The sequence below is a fragment of the Camelus dromedarius genome, chromosome 13 (genome assembly GCF_036321535.1).
Source record: "Camelus dromedarius isolate mCamDro1 chromosome 13, mCamDro1.pat, whole genome shotgun sequence".
NCBI lineage: Eukaryota > Metazoa > Chordata > Mammalia > Artiodactyla > Camelidae > Camelus > Camelus dromedarius.
In genome coordinates this window covers 65,199,243-65,223,856 of record NC_087448.1, presented here as the reverse complement: position 1 = coordinate 65,223,856, position 24,614 = coordinate 65,199,243, and the positions used below count along the sequence as shown (strand labels likewise).

Genomic DNA, 24,614 nt, shown 5'->3' with positions numbered 1-24,614 from the left:
TCTAAAGATAGGCCCTTGCCTTTTCCATTTTATCTCTAAAGAGTCTGAACTTGAAAAACAAAATATTAATTTATCTTCTGTATAACTCTAAAAACCTTAAAACTAGATGGACAATGGCATTCTTTCAGATTATAAGGACTACATAACTTTTACAGATTATATTAAAATATTATCAGTTGAACTTTAAATATCTCATGGTTCTTTGTCTAGCTTATAGTCAAGTGCTGAGATTATTCTACTGATTTTCAAAACATAGGGAGACAAAAAACATATGCATTCAAGAAGCTTATAATTTAGCTAAAAATATACACATATTTTATGAATTATACTGGACACCTCTTTCTATCCACACATAAATACTGTAACGAGAGCCTTGCTGAAAAAGAGTTCCCTACTAAACTGTAAACAAGAGTCCTCAAAAATAACAAACTGGCAGATAAGACCCTTAAGAACTTTGATAAATATATAAATAAAGTTTATCTCTAATGCATTAAAGATTCTATCTTTCAGTTATCTTTTCTGTAACATCAAGAAAAAACAAATAGGAATTCTTGATAAGATGTAACAAATATTCTGTTATATACATAGGTGATCTTACCAGAAGATAAAAAAGGAAAGGTCGAAAAAATAAATAAAAGAATATAGCTCATGACATGGCAGTCCTTTAGGGTTTCTGGGTCTCAAACATCGAAGGGCTTGAGATTTAAAAAGCACACAGTGAGGCCTGAGACAAGGCCTGAGGCCCACACACATCAAAGAAGATGAACTGAGACTAGTACATAAAGCCATGATGCTCAAAGGGCAGAATTTAAACATGCACATGGAAGGAACAAGACATCTGTCTATCTGGGCCCATGTTCTATATTTGTGGATGAGGTACAAGTCTCCCCTAGAAACAGTAACCAAGGGCCTGCTCTCATGTGACTCGGGATTTAGTTGAATACTCCCTTAAGCAAAGAAATGTACCTAAAAGTGGTCCAGGCAGGTGACATCACTTAAGCACCTGGCTAAAGCCAACAGAGACCCTCTCAGGAGTGATATCCCTCTAAACAAGCCACACATTACAATGACGCAAACCTTGAAGGGGCATTCTCAACTTCACCACAAACAAGAGCCCTCAGAAATAACAAAGAAAGATACGGCTCCAAATAACTTCCAATAATAGAACAATCAGTTATAGATGATAAAATGAATGTTTAAAATGGTTAAAAGCATAAAAAAGAATAATTTGAAACAAAAGAAACACAAATCTTAAGTAGTGTTAAATAAAAATAAATCCACACTGAAATCATTTATAGTGAAACTATTTAACACCAAGACAAAAAACAAAATCATAAAAACAATGAGAGAGAAAAGAGAAGTTATATACAAACAACAGATTGCTAATGCAATGTACTACCATCATTAATGTCATCTTCAAAGCCCAGACACCGCGAGCCTGGATACGTTGAGCTGAACTGAATACAGAAAAAGCAGGATGAGGACCAGGGAACAAGAGGAGGAGGTAAGAGAAGGAGAAGAGGCCAGTCAGGGAAGGAAAAAAAAAAAAAAGAGGCAGAAAAACAGAACAGTGTAGTGTTATAGAAGCCGTAGTAGTAAGAGGAGCATTCCAGAGAAGAAAGATGGTAAACATTATCAAATGTTGTAAAAGTTAAACCCAGTAACTCTTAAGAATTAGGCGTTGCATTGTAAATTAGGAAGCTATCTTCAAGAATTCAGCCCTAATGCTGCAATGAATGGAGATCTGGGATTTCTACTTATTAAGGAAAAAGACGCAGTGAAAGGCAACAGAGGCAGATGACAGTGGTAAGTTGGCAAGGCAAAGATTTCTTTCAATAAACATGTAAAAGTAATGTGTTATGACTTCATTCTGACTCACCACTATCTTGTTCCCATTCCTCAGTCTACCTCTAATGAAATAAAATGTCTATCTTTCAGTTATCTTTTCTGTAATATTAAAAAAAAAGATAGAAATACCAAGTTTTTAGGTAATTTATTGCAATAAATACCTAGAATTTCAAAATAAAGATTTCAAATGAGTGACTACTGAGTTCTACAAAATAAGACAAATGCTCCCTTACATCCAAGAGATAAAATAGCCAAATGGAATGGATCTCCCACTCCCGGGACACTTCAGATGAGAACTCAGACCCTGGAAAACAACCGCACGCCTGCCCTCACTCATGATCTTGTGTGCTTTTCTTCCCTCACCGAGATCATCAGGAGAGAACTCCCACAGGGCTCACCGTCACGTCTACCCACTTCTCTAATCCACACCCTTGATAACTCCTGCCTGCCGCCCAGCTACTCCGAGTCAGCTGTCCTGCACGATCCACACCCCCACCCGCCCCTCTCCCTGTCTGCTCAGGGATGCAGCTCCTGTAATTGTCCGCTGTCTCCCGTGCACCATCAATCTCCCCTGTTCCGTGTAGCATTCTCATCGGCATACAAATGTCCTGTTATTCCTTTTCTCTCTAAAACAACAAATTTTGATTTCACATCTTCCGCAACTACCACTCAATTTCTATGCTCTTCTTTATAGCAAGACTCGTTCAAAGAATTGTTGCATTCATTGTTTTCAATTTCTCTCTTCCCATTCTCTGAACCTACTCCATTATTCTCCACATTCACCAAAACCGCTGATCATGGTCACCAGTGAGCTCCATGTTGCTTAATCTAGCCTAATTCTCAACCCTTATCTTACCTGACCTACATGCAGTATTTGAGAAAGTTGCTTAGAATCTTTAAACCTCAATTTCTTCTAAAAATAGGGGTGATGAATAATAGTACCTATTTTAGAGGGTGGTTGTGAAGATTAAGAAATAAACCACGTGGAGAGTTTATTACCATAGTACCTAACTCACAGTTAAAAACTCAATAAATGCCAGTTATGTGGCTCATCAGTGCTGCTACCTACAGTCTACCCACAGTCTGAAAATAGAGTCCATCCTATACTCCAGACACAGAATTTTGGAAGAGAATGACTCCAGAATGCTTAGAAGTGAGTATAATCTCAACCTGCCAATCATATTAGGCAATAACATATTCCACCATATAAAGAAGGATCTTAAACAGCAAAAGAGAATGTGACAATGAATGTATGTATGTTCGTGTATAACTGAAAAATTGTGCTCTACACTGGAATTTGACACAACATTGTAAAATGACTATAACTCAATAAAAAAATGTTTAAAAAAAAAAGAAGGATCTTAAAATTTCCTTCTTAACATTCCTTACTTGCTGATGATTCCTAAGTAATACTACAGATCCTAATCTCTCTTAAACTCTGGTTCTTATTTCCATTTCCTATTCAACAGCTTGGTCTGGATATTTAATTATCTGCTTCAAATTTTCTCTCATTCTCTGCATCTCAGTAATGGCTCACACCCACTTCACAGGACTGCAGGCTGAGGAAGGCGGGGACTGTGTTTGTTTCTGGGTCCCACATTCCCCGCACAGTGCTGGCACCGCACACAGCACTCTGGCATGCAGCAGGTGCCAGCATCCGAGCCGAAGCTGTCCACAATGTCTGGGTTATTTTCTCTTACTGGTTTCTTGAGGCCAATGTCTGTGGAGGTTTTACTATTATTATTACCTTTATACTTTCCACAGGGCCAAAGATAGATTCTAGCATATGATGAATGTTCCTTAAATATATGCTGGATAGATCAATAGTAGTGTTTTTCTTCCCAAGACTTCAAAACAATTTTACAAAACAATCTTGTCATGATATACATCTCACAGGGGGGAAAAAGAGGCAGAGCGATGTGAACTTTGTTGGAGGATCCTTCTATCGGCGGTGGAACTGATACAAAAACTTGCTCTCCTACCTCCCGATCCCAGGAAAATCTCCCAGAGCTTGGGTGAAAGGAACAAATACCTGTAAGGTTCAGGTGGCAGTTTACTCTCTGAGGGTACCTGACCTCGGCCTTAACTGATCTTGTTCCAGTGCAAACTGGGATTTAAAATGCTAGCAGTTACTTAACCTATTAGGGTACCCGAAGAAAACATAAAGCAACAACAACTTTAATACTAAGTCAGTAAGAATTTCTGAAGAAGTGCTGAAATTTGACAGAATAGTACAAATTTGATGGAAACCGCTCTCCCCATCTGTATGTATACGGAAACAGATGATTTCCCTCAGTTCTGGGTGAAATAACTATCAGAGGTCTGGCTCACCAGCACGGAGTAAGACAAACGATTGTCTCCAGGCTTGTGTATCTACTGCTAGCGCCATCTCTCCCAAAAGACGTAATTTCAAAAGACATAATACGTTTACATGTTAAGTTGAATAAAGAATAGTTTGTTGAATATACGCTATGTCAAATACTGCTCCAATGCAGAAAATCTTAGTTTCATGGCCTCAGGTCTCACTGGGAGAGATCATTTTAAAATGGCCTCATTAAAGAGAATGTACTTAATAAACTTATATGGAAAATATTATAAGATAATTTAATTAATACAAGATACCTTCAACTTAGGACACCAAGAATGATCTGAGGCTTCATCTCTTTGGAGTTTAATTCTAGTATTGCCAGTACCTCCCAAAATCCTACGTCTGTAGCTCAATTTCCTCACATTTAAGGCAATAAATCTAATTCATTTTAAAAGATTGTTTTGATTTATCCAAGCAGCTGCTGGTGATTTAAAACAGGATCATGATTAAACTCAGAGGACACATGACATACAAGGTACAACTTCAAAGAATGTGGCAAAGCACGCTGGAAAGCACAGAGTGAGACTCCCCGGGTGTGCAGGCGTGGAGGGGAAGCTGTGTGCTGTAAGTCTCTGAAGCGACGACAGACCCACGAGCAGGGCTACCAAATCCATACCTAACGACACACAGGATGCATCCCCAAAACACTTTGTACAAGAACAAGGTAAATTACACTTTCCTATTGACCTACCCTGTAATTTCAGTGTGGTATTCCCATAGAGAAAATTTTTAAATTACATTATTTCATTAAGCATTTTCAGCTTCTTTATTCTTCTACCACCTCCAGTAAGAATTTAATCAAGTGGATAACAGAACTGTATCAGGACATATATGACAGAACGTATCAGGATATATAGGTGTACATCAAAACAGACCCACAGAGACACCACCAGGTGTGTGTAGGAAAGTAACAGCAGAGTGAATATAAAGAAGACTCCTGAAGCTGAGGAGATCTGGGTTCAAATCCTGGCTCTGCCACTTTCTTGTTCAGATGACTTTGGGAACATAACAAACTTCATAAGCTTCAATTTCCTCAGCAGTAAACGGGGTGCAGAGTAAAAAATTAGCAATAATATGGGTACACAATAACAGTAGCTACTTCACAGGATCATTGGAGGCTTAAATAAGAAAACATAAAGTGACCAATATTAGTTATCGTCCTTTTCCTGAAAATGGTCACCTACTTCATGAGACCTGGACATTTTAAAAACCACATCCTCTCTGCCAGAGTTACTCAAAATGTCTCAGAAAACTAATGATTTTCGCAGAATGTGCAGGAAGGAAATAAGATTCCTTGAGGAATTTTATGAATGAAGTGATCATTTTTTAATTGTCAGTCTCTTACTATTTATCTGAAAGAACACCACAGTACTTTATTTCGGAGTTGACAATTCATTTTACTTACTTATTACACACCAGTTACTATCTTAATCATTAAGTTCTTTTAATTAATTCCATGAGGTAGGCATCCCCATACATACCCCTTACAGGTAGTGCAGCTAATCTTTAGAAGTTAAATAACCCACACAAGGTCATAAAGCAAGGAGGTGACAGAAGCAGAACTCAAATCCAGATCTCACAGCCTCAAGTCAAGTGTCTTCCATTAAACCAAGAATATCTAAGGACTATATTCACTATTCACTTTCTCTAGGTGAAAATTTGATTGTTTGTTTTATATGACCTGTAGAAGAAACAAAACTGTAAAAGGAGAGAAATATTACATAACTCTAATCTCCTGTAACTTTTAACCCTAAACTTACAACCTTAATATTTGCTTATTCTGTTAGCTCACGCCCACACACTGTGCCGCAAACCTGTGTCAAGTTTACCTCATTAACGTCTGCTGAACATATGTATCACTATGGTGTTAGTACTGGGTGAAGTGTCTGTGAATCTGCTTATGTAAAGATTTTATTCATGAAGTTTAAAACTACTAACCCTGTGGTACTACCCACGGTACCAGACAGAACGCCTTCTCTGGCAACACCTGTGGAGCTGCTGGGTGTTTCCACCGCTGTTTATAATACACATGGGAATGGGAATCTTCTTCCCCAGGCAACATACAGCCTCAGATTTGCTTTTATGAAGGATTTCTGATCCACAGAGAAAAATACAAACAATGGCTACATACAAGGGGAACTTTTTTTAACTTAGTACGAAGGAAGGAGGGTAGGAGAAACATTCTGGCCCGTTCATCTTTCACCTTCATCAAAAGAAAGGATGAAAGCACAAGCACAAACACAAATCAGTCCTGTGTTACGGGTATGGGCAGTTAAGGGAGGCCGAAGGAAAAGAAATCATTGGGCTGGTGTTTCTCTACGGGGAGAAGTTTTCAGGTAAGTGTTCGTCAATGGGAAAGATGCCAGCCACACTTTTTATTCAGTCTGAGCCATGAACATTAGCATTATTATCTACGTCTGCTTTTTGAAATACATCATGAGGCTCTAGCAATTAAGAACAGGTACTTCCTACACTGAAAGTTATTCCCAGGAACAGATGGCTTTACAGGCGAAGACTACCAAACATTTAATGAAGAATTAATGCCAGTCCTTCTCAAACTTTTCCAAAAAACTGAAGAAGAGGGAACATTTTCAAATTCAACAACACATGAAAAGGATTCTACACAATGACCAAGTGGGATTTATCCCTGGGATGCCAGGGTGATCTGACATATACAAATCAACACATGTGATACACAGTATGAATAGAATAAAAGGAAACAATCATATGATCATCTCGATAGATATGGAAAAACAAATTACAACATCCTCTCATGATAAAAACCCTCAACAAATTAGACTGCAGAAGGAACATACCTCAACATAATAAAGGCATATGTGACAAAGCCACAGCTAACATTCTACACAACGGTGAAAGCTGAAAGCTCTTCTCTGAGATCAGGAACGAGACAAGGATGCTCACACTCACCACTTCTATTCAGCATAATACTGAAGTCCTTGCCAGGGTGATTAGACAAGACAAATAAATAAAAGGCATCCAACTTGGAAAGGAATAAGCAAAACTTATCATTATTTGCAGATAATACAATCTTAAAGATAGAAAACCCTAGAGACAACCAAAAAAACATTGGAAACTAATCAATGAATTCAGTAAAGTTGCAGGATATAAGACCAACATACAGAAATCAGTTGTGCCTCTACACACTAACAAAATATATATTAAAGAAATAAAATTATCCTAGTCATATTAGCATCAAAAACAATAAAATATTTAGGAATAAAGTCAACCAAGGAAGTGAAAGATTTATACAGTGAAAACTACAAGACTTTAATGAAACTGAAGAAAACACAAATAGAAAGATAGCTCACATTCATGGATCGGAAGATTAATGATGTTAAAACATCCATACCCAAAGCCATCTACAGATTCAACATAATCCCTATCAAAATTCCAATGGCGTTTTTCACAGAACTAGAAAGAATAGTCCTAAAATTTGTATAGAACCACAAAAGACCCCACACAGCCAAAGCAGTCATGAGAAAGAAGAACAAAGCCAGAGACATCACACTTTCTGGTTTCAAACTCTGTTACAAAGCTACAGTAATTAAAACAGTATAGAACTGGCATAAAAATAGACACATAGACCACTGGAGCAGAACAGTGAGCTCATCCATAGTCAGCTGACATTTGACAAGGGAGCCAAGAGCATTCAACAGGGAGAGAAGAATCTCTTCAACAAATCCTGTTGAGGAAACTGGATAACCACAAGCTGAAAATGAAATGGACACCCTATCTTACACCACACACAAAAATGAACTCAAAATGGATTAAAAAGACTTAAATGTAAGGCCTGATACTATAAAACCCTAGAAGAAAACAAAAGGAAGCTCCTCAATATTGCTCTTGGCAATGATTTTTTTAGATATGCCACCAAAAGCACAAGCAGCAAATGCAAAAATCAGTAAGTGGGACGACATCAAACTAAAAAGCTTCTGCACAGCAAAGAAACAATAAAAAAAATTAAAGGGCAAATTACCAAATGGAGAAAATATTTGCAAACCATTTATCAGATAAGGGGTTAATATCCAAAATGTTAAATAAATATATATATATATATATATATATATATATATATATATATAAATAACTCATAGAATTCAGTAATGACAATAAAAATTCAATTGAAAAATGAGGAGAGGAATCAAATATACTGTTTTCCCAAGAAGACATCCAGATGACCAGGTACATGAAAAGATGCTCAACATTACTAATCATCAGGGAAATGTGAATCATAACCACAATGAGATATCATCTCACACTTGTTAGGATGATCATTACCAAGAAGTCAAGAGATAAGGGTTGGCAAGAATGTGGGAACCCTTGGGCACTGTTGATGGGAATGAAAATTGGTTCAGCCACTATGAAAAACAGTATGAAGATCCATCAAAAAATTAAAAATAGACCTACCTACCAGACAATCGAGCAATTCCACTCCTGGGCATATACCCAAAAGAAATAAAAACAGGATACTGAAGAGATATATGCACTGCCATGTTCACTGCAGCTTTATTCACACAATAGCCAAGATATGGAAACAACATAAGTGTCCACCAACAGATGAATGGTTAAAGACAATGTGGTACATCTATACTGCAATGGAGTATTACTCAGCCCTGAGAAAGAAGGAAATCTTGCCACTTGCAACATGGATGGACCTTGAGGGCATTATGCTAAGTGAGTTAAGTCAGGTAAAGAAAGACAAATATTGTATGGTATCTCTTATATGTAGAATCCAAAAAAGCCAAACTTCTAAAAACAGAGAGTAGAATGGTGGTTACCAGGGGCTGGGAGATGGGGGTGGGGGTGGGCAGTTGGGAAGATGTTTCTTAAGGGTACAAACTTGTAACCAGTACTTAAGTAAGTCCTAGAAATCTAATGCATAGTGTAGTAATTAAACCCAACAATACTGTACCATATACTTCAAAGTTGCTAAGAGACTAGCTCTTAATTCTCACCAGAAAAAAAGAAATGGTAATTATGTTATGTGACAGAGTTGTTAGTGAATGCTACTGCGATGATCATGTCACAATATGTAAATATATCAAATCAGTGTTGTACACCTTAAGCTTACAAAATGTTACATGTCAATTATAGCTAAATCAAAATAAAGTTAGTGTCAGCTTTTAGCTTTAAACCAGAAATATATTTCTGAATCAATGACTTTCAGAAAAAAACGAGGTATTCTATTATACATACATACATACATACAATTTTCAAGTTTGATACATCAAAATGCCATTATTTTCTCAGTATTTACTTTGGAACTTCCATGGTAATAATCCTATGACTCTTGAAACAGTGCTTTTTGAGGGGTAACAGTGACCTTAATCCAAAACACCTGAAGGTGGTTACATCTGAGGAAAGCACTATATTGCTGTAGACCTTAGAAAAGAATTATCATCTAGTGTTTTTATAATGGGAATCGTACAATCATGTCTAACTCAGTGGAAAAAATCCTGAAGGAATAAATTACCTATTTTTCACAGTTCTTTACGTGCTTTTAGGAAATTTTAAGAGATCAACAAGTTACACATAATCACAACTACTAATCAAAGGGAAACATTTTCTATGATGCAACACTCTGGCCACAATACCACTTCACAGAAGAGTGAACTGAAAGCAAGAAAGACCCAAACTCAGCTCCTGGTCTAGCCTGTCTTACAGGCTGAGGTCTCCCAGGCCTCAGTTTCCTTACTTACGGAATTAATGGAATTATTTATTCGGTGTTGGCTGAATACCTACTATGTGCCAAACTCTCTGCTAACACTGAACATTTGCTATTTGTTACTTGTTTTAAGCAAATAAATTTAAGGTCTGGGCCCTTGCAAATTTCCTCATCTTGTCAAGAGACAAAGAAATACAACATAACTACTATAAACAGACTGTTACGCCTGCGCAAACTGGAGAAGAGCCTTCCGAGCTGACACTTGAAGAATGGCTATGAGTTGCTCAGATGGGGATTGTGGGAATTCCCTGAAGAAAGAACAGACTGTGCAAAGACATGAAGACAGGAAAGAACAAGAGAGAGGTTCAAAGTCCATAATGCACAGGCTGAGCATCAAGGAGATAAATTCAGAGCCTTATATTCCACACTAGGGACTTTGCCCTTTAACCTTTAAGGAAAGGTGAGGTTCCTTCTATACTAAGATTCTGAAAACTTGCTGTAGGCCCAACTAGATGAATCCAATTTGTCCACCATTTCATCCAAAGTTGTTAGTCTTTTAAATAAAATAAGTTTGGATGCTGACATTATAAAATCTAACAGACCTCACTTAACCGGTACATTTTATGACTAGCAGTAGATTTCTACTGTTAAGATTACAGCAGTAAAACATTCTAAAGGCAAGATATATGACAACTGATATCCTTCTGTTATCAAATACAAACTCTGTAAACATACACATGTGAAAATTATAAACAGGTATTAAATTTACATGCCCCCTCAAATAGGTTTTTATACTTTGTTCATATAAAGCTTTACTCTCTTCACTCTCAATATCAATTAACCATAAAGTACCTAAAGAGAACATAAAGTTCCATTTACCTGTGTTCTGCAGGTACAGGGGGTGGCCAGACAGCAGGATCTCTAAATGGTTCATCTTGACAGGACACAGGGAAATCTGGGGGTCTGTCGATTTTAAAACTTTCCAAAGTGCTGACAATACTTTTAACTTGCTCATATTCTTCCAATAATTCCTGTCGAACCTTAAAAAAATAGCCTTTATACTACAAACCATATAAATTGCAGATAACAAACTGCTATAAAATGCCAGTTTCCTTAATGTCATTCAAAGTACGCAAAATAAGTCATTAAAGCATAATCAAAAGACAAAGAACTATTTAATACAGATAGGAGGGCAAGGATTAGTTTGAAAAAAGACATAATTATATATCTTTTCTTAGGGCAAAGAGTTATATATCATTCATAATGAAACTCTTTCTGCCAAAGAATGTGATAAACATTAATACAATTTAAAACTAGCAACTAAGTTAGTACCAAACAGGTTAACCATTCCCAGAAATCTATGTTACACTAAATCCTTTTACTATATTTGTAAATAGCTTCCTCAAAAATTGCCAGCCAAAATTTTCATCAGCATTTCCTATGCCTAATATCACAAAATATGAAATGCCTGTGATGAGCATTTGAAAGCCCGACATGGTACAATACCAAGAGCTGCCCACTTCTAATTTAATTTAAATTCTTCTTCACCTGAAATCTAAATACTTTTGACCTTGTTTAAAATCTTTCAAGGCCTGGGTAAAGTTTATTTTGAGTTCAAAGGTACGATTTTCCCCATATTTAAAAAACTTCACTGAACACCAACTATGTGGAAATCTTTGTGTTTTCAAACTTTGAGCCTGAACTAATTTTCTAAAGCAGATAGATTGAAAATTGCATTTAAAAATTAGTTTTCACAATTCTATTTTTTTAACCAAGAAGCACACTTTACTATAAAGCTGAGCATAAGAAACTTTCCCTTAACTTTATCTTGAATAACACGTGGAAAGGAACAAATAAAGGAGTCGTAGAACCAAAGAAAAATCTAAGTAAAATTCAACTGCTAGTGTATGCAATTATACGCTACACTTGGAGAAATGAAACTTCAGAATGTAACAGAAAGAAACATAGTAGAAGTATCTGAATAGAAATGGTCACTATTTAACACAATTAAGAACATGTCAAAAATATTTCCATGTTAGATTAATAAACCACTCTTGCCTGTGGCTAATATGCAGGATAAAAGAACACAACTGAAAATCTCAAGTACATTGTTCTCACTCAGTTTGGTAATGCTCAAATTGGACAGTAAGTCAAATCTACCCTCAAAACTTAGTAAAACATCAATTTCGGACTCGTGGAAAACTTAGAGGAAACACTTGAAAGGCATTGGCACATAAAATGGAAACTTCAAAGAAATGCTTGACTTTGTACTTTTAATTTTAAAAGGATTTTAAGTTTCAAGACTAAGTGGGGAAATTATAATTCAAGTTTTTATTAGCTGTATGTAATTAAGTTGTATATTCAAGAGACACAGCAAACATACTAGTGGTTTTTTATTAGATTACTGATTCCTTTGTATCTGTAAGGAGTCTTTCAAAAGAAGAGGAAACTTTCTTAAAGGAAAAGTTTTACAAAATGGGTCAAAGCTACATGTAAAAATGAAAGGGGAAAGGGCAAGTGGAAATACCTTATTTCAAAAATTTATAATTACACACAACTGGTCAACTGATGAGGAAAGCAATTAAAAGGAGATTCAATTTGAATTAAATATCTTTGAAATATGTCTCATAAAATACAGTATCAAAAATACAGAAAATATTAACTGGGAAAGACAGAAAATTACTGAGTGCATTTTAAATATATTTCAGTATTCAGATAAATAAGAACTATTTACAAACTCAAACTGATTTTCCAACTCTAATCTGTCAAGTGTAACAGACTACTGCCTTCATTCACTGAGTACTTAAACACGGCCTTACCTGCTGCCATTTGCCTTTGACAGCTGGGTCTCTGACGGACTGGCAGTGTCTCTGAATCTGCTGTATCACCCCCTGGTAATATACCATCGATGAGTCATAATTTCCAAGAAGTGCGTATTCTCTTCCTTTCTTTGCGTTGTCACAAATTTCAGCCAAATTCATCTTTCAGAGACCTAAACATAAAATATAATGACTTTTTATTAAGTTTCCAGTACTGACTTTAAAGTATTTCTTATTATGCTTTAAAATACCTGCTTAAAACTACTTTGAAAGTCAAAATTCCTTGAGATTATCTGAATGAGTCTTATAACAGTGAACAAAATTTCTAATTTTGGAAATACAAAGGAGATCACAAAAGAACACCTGGGGTGGGGATATAGCTCAGTGGTAGAGCGCATGCTTAGCGTTCATGAGGTCCTGGGTTCCATCCCAAGTACATCCACTTAAAAGAAAGAAAGAAAGAAAGAACAAACAAACGCCTAAGGAGACAATAAGGAGAGAAGTTACACAGCCCTGAACTATCAATTTACGTTACAGTTACATAAACTGGACACTAGTTCTCCGTGCTCATTTATAATTACCACAAGCTGCAATAATGGTAAAGAGAAACTTGCTTTATTTTACTCAATTTATTCTTGACAATGTAAAAATCAATGAATATCTCATAATTTCCACTGATACCAATTAAAACTACGGAAATTATTTCTCACTAAAACTTTTTGGCCCCAAGAACAAAAAGTTATACTTAAGAAACACATTTTTTAAAAAGAGCCTATAGTTGTTCATGCATCATTTCCATGCATTTAACTGTTCCATACAACTCAAATCTAAGCGAGAACCTGTGAACTAGACGACCTGAGCCCTTTCTGTGCCTCATAGTGTAATCTTCCATGATCCCGTCATCCTCTATAGCTTTTCATCTGTGTAAATACCTAGCCCTAACCCTTCCCCTTCCACAAGATGCCAGGGAGAATATCACCTGAATACCTGGTTTCCACCAAAGCCCTCCAGCCCAGTAACTCTGGCTTTTCTTCCAGGCTTCTCAAAAGTCTCCCAGAATCATCCAAGGCTTCTAAGCAAAGATATTCTCCAACGAAAACTACAAAGAGTAGGAAGTCCAGAGGTACAGAAGAATGACATCATGGGAGAGATTGGATTCCAAATTGACCTACTCTTATTTCCTGGAACAATAAATCAATGAATACACTTAGCAGAGAAAATCAAAATGTTCCTCCATGCCTTCCTGGGGGAATTAAATTTTGGTAGTGTGGCTCTTCCTTTCTACCTCTTTCTAAAGGGGCTCAAAAACTTCCTCAAAATTAACCACATCTGTTCTAGGCATTCCAGCTGACTCCAGTACACTCTAGAAAATAAAATAGTTTCTTTTATGTGTTTTGGCGTATTATTTGCCCCTTTTCCCAGCACAGGTTCCTTGAAGGCATCATCTACTTGAGACTCATACTGCAGCAAACAGTACACTACTTCTAGGCAATAAGAAATTTCAACATTCAGCAGAGATACCCACAGAATATAGGACAAGCATAGAAAGTCTCTTCCTCAAATTAGAACAATTCTTCAGATTAGTCATTATGAGATAAAAGCATTAATTCTACTATGTGCAGGTACACAAATATGAAGAATAAAACTACCCTAATGTAAAGCAGGGGTCAGCAAACTGTTTCTGCAAAGGGCCAGAGTAAGTATTTCAGGCTTTGAGGGGCAAGAGGTAAAGCTGAGGATACTATGTAAGCACTTGTATGATGAGACAAAAATTTCTACAACTCTTACTGTTGGAATTCAAAATATTATAGCAACAATAGTTGAGTTCTTTTTGCAAAACAGGTCTACTAACAAGAATGGAACTCTTTGGCAGGGGGTGGACGGGGAATAGCTCAGTGGCAGAGTGGGTGCTTAGAGTGCACAAGGTCCTCAGTTCAATCCCCAGTGCCTTCATTAAAAATAAATAAATAAACCTAATTACCCCGCCCCACAAAAAAAAAGGAACTCTCTGGGAGGATAATATTTCATTTAGTTGGGATTCAAAGTTAGTGCTCTCTATCATCAAAATCAGTTGCAAATGTTTATGTGTTAATACTGCTTTTTTAATAAGATTTTATGTACTTCATGTTTAAAAGTCTTTTTACCCAGATAGGTACTGTCACATACAGATATAAAATCACAAGCATGTGATTTCAGTTCAGTATATGCATTGTCTGGAAGGCATTTAAAGATTTTATTCTTCTCTTGACACATCTTTCAGCATGCCATTTACAGTGCGTATTGATCACTTCCAATTGAAGTTTAGGTGAAAGTAGCTCAATTATGCAGTTAAATAGGTTTTGTAAAATAGAAATTTCTTTTGCGCTTGCATCAAAGTCTGAAAAATGTCCCTGAAAATGTAATTTGAGCTCAGGAAATATACTGAAAATCTGGGTGGGAATGGCGACCTCACTTCTTTGCTTTAACTTTTGACAGCATGGAATATAAAATAGCTTGATATGACTTGCGATTCAAGTATTAGTTGGCATCGAAATAACTTTTATTTTTGCACATATGCACTGTTTTGCCCTGTTACTTTCAGTGGAATTCATTAAGAAACATTATCAAGTCTGCAGCGAAACTGATTTCCAAAGCCATTCAGTGTTCAATAGCAGTGGATGAGAGCAGTTCCTCTCCTTCAGAAAAATTTCAAATCAGCCCTTGGCTCAAAAGATTGCAATATAACTTGACCACTACAAGTCACTGAACTGCTGTGTGGTAGGGGCAAGCCAGGATATTCAGCTTCCACTTCTGACAAAACTTCATAGAAGTGACAATGGTAAGTCCTCAAGAGCAACACTTTTGAGTCTTAAGACATTAATGGTTCCTTATCACATGATAGATTCAAATATTCTCTGCAAAATACCTGCTGAAAAATAAAAGTGAATAACCATCGACGTTAACCACCCTACTTCCTCATAGCTTTGTAAATTTGTTCACCTAAGCCTTTTTTCTGTCCTACACATATTTTTACCACCATCAGTTTTAACGTCTTAGTTATACATTATCTATCTTATCAAGTTATACAGAATTAATGTTTTCTCAACTTTTCACAAATATTCCTGTCTGTAATTATTCCATGAACACTATTCGTTAAACATAATTCTTAAGTAACTTCAAATTCAGCATCAACTTCTCAAATAAACAACTGAGTCACTTTGGTAACATCTGTTAATTCATCAAGAGCCAAAAAAACCATTCAAAATCATTTGCCCTATTTTTTTAATTGATTACTGACGTCCTCAACACTTTCAGCAACTGTTCTCACCAAAAGGCTAATAGTCTTAAACAAGTTTGTTTTCTCCAGACACATTTCTTTGGCTGCTACAATCAAACAAGATTAGTTAAGTCACAATCAGTAAATGACTTCCTTGTTTGGCCAGCAAATGAGACATTCAGAAACTTATTCTGGGTGCAGTCTGAGTTTCGTTTTTTAATTTTCTGAAGAAATTCTGCTTCAACAGATATTCCTTTTCAAGTTTTCTAACCACTGCTTTCCTGTGACTTGGGACTAGCATGATGAGTGATTAGTCTGGGGACGTCAGTGTAAACTGCATTTCTTTAGCACAGCTATAGTGTCATTGCACAGCAATCACAACGCGCTGTCATTCAGCTCTAGTTCGATACTCCACATTCTTCTGTGCTTTAAAAGTATATGTCAAGTCCATTTTTCTCATCGTGTTTTGACATGAAGAAAACGCACCGATGATAAAGTAACATGTCGCAGTGCAGTGATACATTGGCATGGGAAACCCTGTGACTACAGTGCGCACCGAGCAGCAACGCAAAGCCACGAGAACGCCACACAGTCCCCGCGGCAGCCACCAGCTCAGCCCCGCCAGCGCAGGGGCAGCCACGGACCACACGTGAACCAGTGAGTGTGGCTGTGTTGCAATAAAACTTTATTTCCAGACAATAGTATCTGAATTTCATTTATTTTCATATGTCATAAAACATTATTCTTCTTTTGACTTCTTTAACCTTTAAAAAAAAATGCAAAAACCATTCTTAGTTCATGGACCATTCAAAACAAGCAGCAGGCTGGATTTGGCCCCCAGAAGGCAGTTTGTCAACTCGTGCTTTCAGCTTCTATCTCAAGATTCTAGGGAAATAAAAGCACATGTATCCCAAAAGAAGTACAAGGAAGAACACAATAAAGTTAAGAGCAGAAATCAATAAAATAGAAACAGGAAAAAAAAAAAAAAAAGAAATTTCAATGTAGCCAAAAGCTGGTTCTTTGGAAAGCTCATTAAAAACAAATAAACCTCTAGTAACACTGACCAAGAAAGGGAGAGAGAAAACACAAATAACCAAAATTAGAAATGAAGGAGAGTAAGCCACAGAGGGAAAAAAATACCGTATGATATCACTTATATTTGGAATCTAAAAAAAAAAAAAAAGACAAATTAACTTATTTACAAAACAGAAACAGATTCACAGACATAGAAAACAAACTTATGGTTACCAGGGAGGGAAGGGAGTGGGAAGGGATAAATTTTGGGAGTTCGAGATTTGCAGACACTAACTACTAAATATAAAATAGATAAACAAGTTTATACTGTACAGCACAGGGAACTATATTCAATATCTTGTAGTAATCTATAATGAAAAACAATATGGAAACAAATATATGTATGTAAATGTATGACTGAATTATTATGCTGTACACCAGAAATTGACAGAACATTGTAAACCAACTATACCTTGATTAAAAAAAAAAAAGAAGAAAAAAGAAATGAAGGAGAGGCTATCACTACAAACTTTACAGATATTAAAAGGCAAAAAAGGCTTAATGAAATGGACAAATTCTAGTTACAACATACCAAAGCTCTCTCTCAAGAAGAAACAGAGTAATTAATTTGAATAGTCTTACATCATTAGATGCAAATTATGGCATCTTGAAGTATGTTTTAATAGCAATAAATCAAACTACCATGTGGGTACTCGTCACCAAAATAGTTAACTCTGAAAGTCATAATACCTCCCATCTCTTTATGTTGGGTTATATTCTCAAGGACTGTTTCTTGCCATGAATAACAGAGAATATGATTTAATCACATACCCAGAGATAAGAGAATCCCTGTAGCACTGAAGCCTTCTCATTTGTTTCCTCACCTGAGCTCACTTTGCAAATACTTGAGAAGCAGAAAATTGTCTTTGCAACATGAAAGAATCTAGATAGATAATTCTAAGAGCTTAAATGTTTCTCCGAAGTAACCATTACAATAATTTCTGCCCATGTACTAAATTCCACTGGCATCTTTAAAACATTAAAAAAGATAGAAAATGTTTATCATCTGCCATTCTGTCTCAAAATGGCAGCTAAAACTATAAATTTTATCTTAAGTGCATAAATATCCTTTTAGATGAAAATAATAGTAAGGCCATTTACTGAGCTTACACCACATCAAGCGATGTGACAAAAATGGCTTTCTAGACATCTAGTGGAGATTAAACAGCTCATCTTGGAAAATTACTCCATTTTTTTCTAACTACTCTCACAATCTATGCCTTACATTTATCTAGCAAATGCCTGTGTACACCTGACTTTTACAAGGCATTCTAAGGCATGCTTTCACTAGGTCTACCATACAGAATTATGGTTATCGAGAAAATAAAATGTTTAATTCTGAGTTAAATATATAATTCTGAGTTCAAATATATAATTCTGAGTTCAAATATATACATATTTTCATTACAAATAGGTGTGCAATTAGTGAAATTATAATATGGATCTGTCCAAAAATGAGAATCAAAGTTAGAGAATCAAAGAATTTTAGAGCTACTGGGATCTCAAATCATGTAGTGGAACTCCCTGTTTTCTTAGAAGGTGAAATCAAAGCAAGGATGTTGTTACCATTAATGGTCTATAAAATAATTTTGTATCATTTAAAGAAGCTTCATTTAAAAGAATAATTGATGAATCCTTTTATAGATGACATAATCATTCTGTAATGTAACTACTGCCTGATCTACCTGCTTAACACGGTCAGGTCAAGTCCTAGAACGTGGCTTTCTGTCAAACAGAAGAGTCAATCCTGCCATGTTGTTGCTAAGGAAGAGGGATAAGGGGAAGAGAAAGATCTTCAGTTATTGAGCACTTAAGGTGTACCTCCATTCAACTGTCTAATCACCCCAAGAATCCTACAGATAGTATTAGTATCTTTTTTAAGTAGGCCACAGGTCTGGAAACTTGCCCATGATCACACAGAAAGTAAACTGTAGTTCCAGAAGTGGACAACAAATCTATGTGACTCCTTCCACGACACCACACTTAGTAAGTGATCCTTGGAGAAATGTTCTCTATAAAAGAATATCACTGTGCATGTTGAGAAAATCAGATAAACTGATTTATCTTTCATGCCAATAAAAACCTGCTCCTCCTTATCTCAATCAATGTTTCAATATCCCATCAGTCATCCTAGCCAGAAAACTAGGAATCATTCGTCTTAGGGTTCCAAATCCATCCAAACTCTTATTAAGTCGTATCAGTTTTACCCCTTTAATGTTTCTGCAATCCATCTCCTTCTGTAACTCCAACTGCTTAGTTTAGACTTGTTTCATTTCCCTACTGGACTTTTTTTTCCTAAAACTGGTTTTCCTACCCCCATTCTAATCCCACCTCTCCTGGATCCATTCTCCACACTGGAGTCAAAGCTATCTTTCTAAAACGCAAACCCGGTGATGCCACTAGTCCATCTGAAATTCTTCAATGGTTACCCCATGTTGAAGAAAAATTCTAAACTCTTTATCACAGCACCAAGTACTTCAAATCTGGTCTCTCCCACTACACTGCAAGTATTCTGGGATTCAGTCACCACAATGACCTAGGGTTCCCCAAACACAAAACATCCAAATCTCTCCTTTGCTTCTGTTATACCATTTGCCTACAAAGACCTTCCTCGGCCTCTCTCCAGTAAAAGCTTAATCAACTTTCTTAGCACAAGTCAAATGTCACATCATTCTGGAGACTTTCCCTAATCCTCTCAGACAGGATCTTTCTAACAAAGGGTACAGGGAATGGCATCAGTGGTTGAGAGCACCATTTAGATGAGTTAGACCCACCTGGGTTGAAGCACCAGTCACATCTTATCAGCTACGACTCTGGGCAAGGTCTCTAAGGCTGCTTCCTCATCCCTAAATAGCAGCGCCTACTTCACAGGATTGTTGTGAGGATGAAACAAGGGGCTGCATGCAAAATGCGCTGCACAGCACCTCCTGTAGAGTAAGTGTTCGTTACCTATTACTGTGCTATGACTATGTATTCTCTCTCTGGGCTCCTATAGCAACTGGCACCTAGCTCCATCACACTATTGTGACAACACGACTGTGTGCCACGCAGGACACAGACAACCTTCTATCATCTCTTTATTCCCACCACCTAGTGGAACACCTGGCCCATACTAGGTCCTTAACAAACCTAGAATGAATAAATAAGATAAACAAATCTTGAATGAATGAATGAAATACTTTAAATCCCTCTACGGGGGGGAGGGTATAGCTTGGTGGTAGAGTGCATGCCCAGCATGCATGAGGTCCTGGGTTCAATTTCCAGTACCTGCATTAAATAAACAAACAAACCTACCTAACCTAATTACCTCCCCTCATAAATAAAAAAAAACTAAAAAGATTTTTAGAACTCCCTCTACTGTATAAGGCCTTGATTTTTTTCCTAGTGGTATTACTAAACCTACTTTTTATTTCCTTCTACAAAATTGCTACTTTAAGTTTACAGAGGCCAGCTTCATTTAATTGAGAGAAAAGAAATTTTATAGTGGCCGTATGTTGTTTTCTTGCTTAAAAACACTCACATAAAATAAGCCCACAATATGTCAACAATTTTCCAACATACTATCACAAAATATCCAGTTTCTAGAATGGTTATCTACCTATTGAAAAATTTCAAAGTGTAGGCAAGGCAGGTTTTCTAAATCTGTGTTAGCTTCCTCACCATCAGGGCCTGAGCCAACTTTAGGGGGCTAAGGTGTATCCCAGAGCGCTGAAAAAAAAGGAAGAGAGAGAGAGAAAGAACATGGCGTTTTCACTCGGAAAAATGCTAGAAAACACTGGAATAATTAAAGAAAATAATTATTACTACCTACTGCTAAAGAAAAAAAAGACAAATCTGTACTTTTAAAAACACTAATAATTTAAAGCTGAATTAATCTTTAAACTGGAATCAAAATATGTGTAGGCAGTGTTGAAGCTGGTGAGTGGGAGGGGTATTCGTTTTACAATCTTGACTCAATAAATAAAATGCAAATTGCAAAACAATAAAAAAAAATCAGATACTATCATATAATAGCATGGTATCTTTTATCTACTTCTACAGTTAACCTTTAAACATTAATGCCCTTTGAGTAATTATTAATCAGTGGGTTTAATTAACGCAAACACCTCTTAACTACTTCAGAACAAACGGGATCCAATACCTAGAAATAAACGTATCAGGGAAAGGAGAAAAGCCTGTTAAAATATCCTTTTTCGGGTCTCCCATCAAATGTGTGCCATACATACGGTTCTGCACCGAGAGGCAGCAACCTGGGAGGATGAGAGGCGCCGAAGGCCCGAGGCCCTGCAGCCAGGGCGGCCGCTCCTCCCCAGTCTACGCGGGGCGGTGGCCGGGCCGGGGTGGGGCTAGCGCTGCAGCCGGGGCGGGCCCGATGGCAGGACGGAAAGCCCAAGTCTCACCTCCACTTCCCCTTCCCAACGCTCAGAGCCCAGGTCCGCGACCACCCCGGAGCCCCCTCAGCACAAAGAGAGAGATTGTCTTCTCTCCGGGTCCACTCAAAGTTTATCGGTCTTTCCCAGCGGACGGGGCCGCCGGGCTTTGTAGTTCGCCCGTCCAGGCCGCCCCGCCAAGGCCGGGAGCCCGAGGAGCAGCTGAACTACAATCCCCATAATGCCCCGCGCGCCCCACAGCTCGTCCCCCGTTCCGCTCTGTTCCCGCGTCTCCCGCGGCGGGAGCCGGGGTGGGGCTGGCAACCCGGCCACCCCACCACCGGCTCTCTGGCTGGCGCTCATCTCCCTCGGATTCATTACCTATGTGCCGCAGGTCGGCCGACCGTCTTGAAGCGGTCCAGGTGGGATGTGGGTGGGGCATAGGCCGCCGCCGCCGCGGAGTCCGTTAGTTCGCGACGTGCGTGGAGAGGCGGCGGCAGCGGCGGCGTATGGTTGCCATGGCAACCGAGGGCCGCGCCGCAGGGGGAGCGCGGGGGCTCGGAGTCAGCTCCGGGGAGGAGCCCGGGTGCGGGGGACAGGGAGGCGCGAGGGTGCGTCTGGGAGCGGAGGCAGACGGTGACATTGAGGAGGACGGATGACTAATTGAGCCCCGGTAGTGCCGATGAGCCCTGCGCTGCAGCGGCCAATCCCCGTGGCAGGACGCGTGCCCGTTCTCTAGGCGCAGCGCGTCGATGCCTGCTCTATTCCGAGAGGATGCTGGTGGCGTCAGAGGAAGGAGCGGCGCCCGCTCTTTAAAGGTCGCTGGTCCAGCCCCTCCCCCGCCGCCGATCCAGGCATCCCCCGCTGGCCCGGCCGGATGGCGCGTTTGGAACCTTAGCCACCTCTTTCGGGGGGAGGAGGGGTTCACCAGTAAAACCGAATTTGCAATCTTTCACACCTCTTTCCTGCCATTTTCTGAATAGGATAGAAACCGAATCGTTTAGTAGATATAATTTAAATGTAAACTGCTTTTAAAATGGCATTGATTTCAAATGAATTTTGACCTGTAATACTTCTTAAATAATCGTTTGTGAACTCGCCATGACTTGTCTCAGAGATTCAGTATAGTCTAAACTGAGGTTATAAGCACGGGCTTCTAAAACCCACTTCTTACAGCTCTAGGCGTGCCGCTACTCTTGGTAGCCCATAACCTGGGGCGATTTACCCGCTGTGATGCTCAACTTTAATCTGCAAAATGGAGATAATAGTTATGTCACAGAGCTTATGAGAAATAAAAGCATTGATAATGATACAGTGTTCTAAACCAAAGCCTGGCATTTAACACTAACTTAAATATTGGTTCTTTAATCCATCGTGGTAAGAATTAGAAGAGTGGGAGGCTGGAGGTGAAGGTGTCATTTGACTGAAGAGGGAGTTTTTCTGTAGTGATAAACTACCTTGCTTAGGGGTTAGGTTACAGAGGCATATGCCTTTGTCAAAACTCTTGAAATGCTTCTCAAGATTTGTGCATTTCACTGTATGTAAATTTATCTTTAAAAAGAACATGAAAATATTAGCTATTATTATTAGAGCTGTAGACTCTAAGAGAGACCATAGACATTTTTTAAGTCCAGTCTCCAGAATATGCAGATGAGGAAAACGAGGCCTAAGGATTTAGGTAAATGGGGGAGGAAGGAGGGATTACTGACCCTGTCCTTTTCTAGTAATAAATGCCTCTCAAGAAATTACGATTGAAAATAACAAGCTGCTGTGTCTGTCGTCCAGTTTTCAGTCGAGGTCACCTTGCCCACAGAGATTTTGTTAAAATTGACTAACTCCAGTGGAAGACCAGTGTTCTCTCCAAGATTGCATATTCCCTGGGGGTTCACAACCTTAAGGGCACTTCTGCCCCTGAGTTCTTGCTTTCTTTGTACACTTAGACTCCCTCACATCTCCCCTCCTGAAACTCTCTTCTCTCCTGCTGGCACACAAGGTAGAAATCAAACCCTTTTCTTTGGTTGTTTGTATAGCAAACTCTCAAAGGTTTGGGGCAACTGAGGGGTTTTAAATGAAGGATGCAAATAACCTAAAATTATAATTCCCTGCTCTTAAAGGTCCTTCAGTATCCCAATGGCTTTGGTATCTACTGATCCCATTCTCTTTTAGAATTAAATGCAACTTCCCATCTCCAGTATCTCTCTGGTCCCACCTCTCCTGTCCTCTTTTCTCTCCTTACATAGTACCTACCTCCATCTCCTAATCTATACGTCAGGGCCACTTTCTGTTCCTAAACTGTTTATCAAAGTATTTTCATACACACAGAAAGTACCTGCCAAGAGGAACTGCAGTGCCAGATATTAAAATAATAGTCTTCACCCCAGAGTATATCTGCATATTCTGCTTGATTCAGCCCAGAATATAGTTACTCAGTAGGAATCAAGCTGCTTCTGCACATGATACGTCCAGGCTACCTACAGAGGAGGTTCCCTTATGAAAACTACTTAGTGTAAGTGAGGAAGCAGGTGATAGTAGCTGGAATCTGATGTCTGCAAGAAAAAAAAGAACCCAACATCTACATGACTGTAGCTTATATTGTGCAGAAGAAATGACAGCATTCAAACAAGAAAATCCAGAACAAAACCTGAAGTAATCCTCACAGAAGCAACACCCGGACCTGTCACCTCTAGCAATTTGGTCACAAGTCTGCATATGTAATAAGGCTATAAATAGATTCTCCTTTACTCCTTGGGAAGATAATACTGATCTGCTCCCGGCTGAACACATGTTTAGTCAGGGTGACAGGTTCACCCGATCCATCCATCCCACATCTGGTTTCCCTTGTTAACAGTCACTTGCGTTTGCAAGGCAGCTGGCTGGGGTCACAGAGCAGCCTAAACAGCCATGAAGAGGTCTTCAAACACCAGGCCCAACTCATAACCCTCCTTGCTTTCTATAGTCAGGAGCCCAGGGCATCGACCAAGCAGGACAAGCCCCTTGAGGAGAATGGATGACAGCAGGAAAGGAAACAGCTGCTTTGGAGTAAGCTGTAGGAAATCCGTCATGCACCAGAAGACCGTGAGCCAGGGAAGCGCAGCCTGAAAAAGCCCGGCCCGGCTCTGGATGGCTGGGAAACCATGGGGACTACCCATCAACTTTAGTTGGGTGTTTTCACTGGATGCTCTGTACCAGTTCA

The 24,614-nt window shown here is 38.4% G+C and overlaps 1 protein-coding gene across 5 annotated transcripts in view; it reads right to left on the bottom strand.

Annotated features, from left to right (window-relative positions):
* Nucleotides 1–22,048, bottom strand: part of KATNAL1 (katanin catalytic subunit A1 like 1) — a 66,732-nt gene extending 44,684 nt beyond the window's left edge. Inside the window, exons 1-3 of one of the 5 annotated variants that reach the window (XM_031465825.2) lie at nt 21,803–22,048; nt 12,722–12,894; nt 10,782–10,942 (exon numbers count right to left, since the gene is read on the bottom strand). In XM_031465825.2, coding sequence (XP_031321685.1) covers nt 10,782–10,942; nt 12,722–12,883 — 323 coding nt within the window. In that variant the 5' untranslated portion in view covers nt 12,884–12,894; nt 21,803–22,048. Of the gene's footprint in view, nt 1–10,781; nt 10,943–12,721; nt 12,895–20,649; nt 20,783–21,192; nt 21,258–21,451; nt 21,593–21,802 lie in introns of those variants that run through there. The other 4 variants (XM_031465823.2, XM_010977120.3, XM_031465827.2 and 1 more) reach the window with 4 other exon arrangements.
* Nucleotides 22,049–24,614: the final 2,566 nt, after the last annotated feature.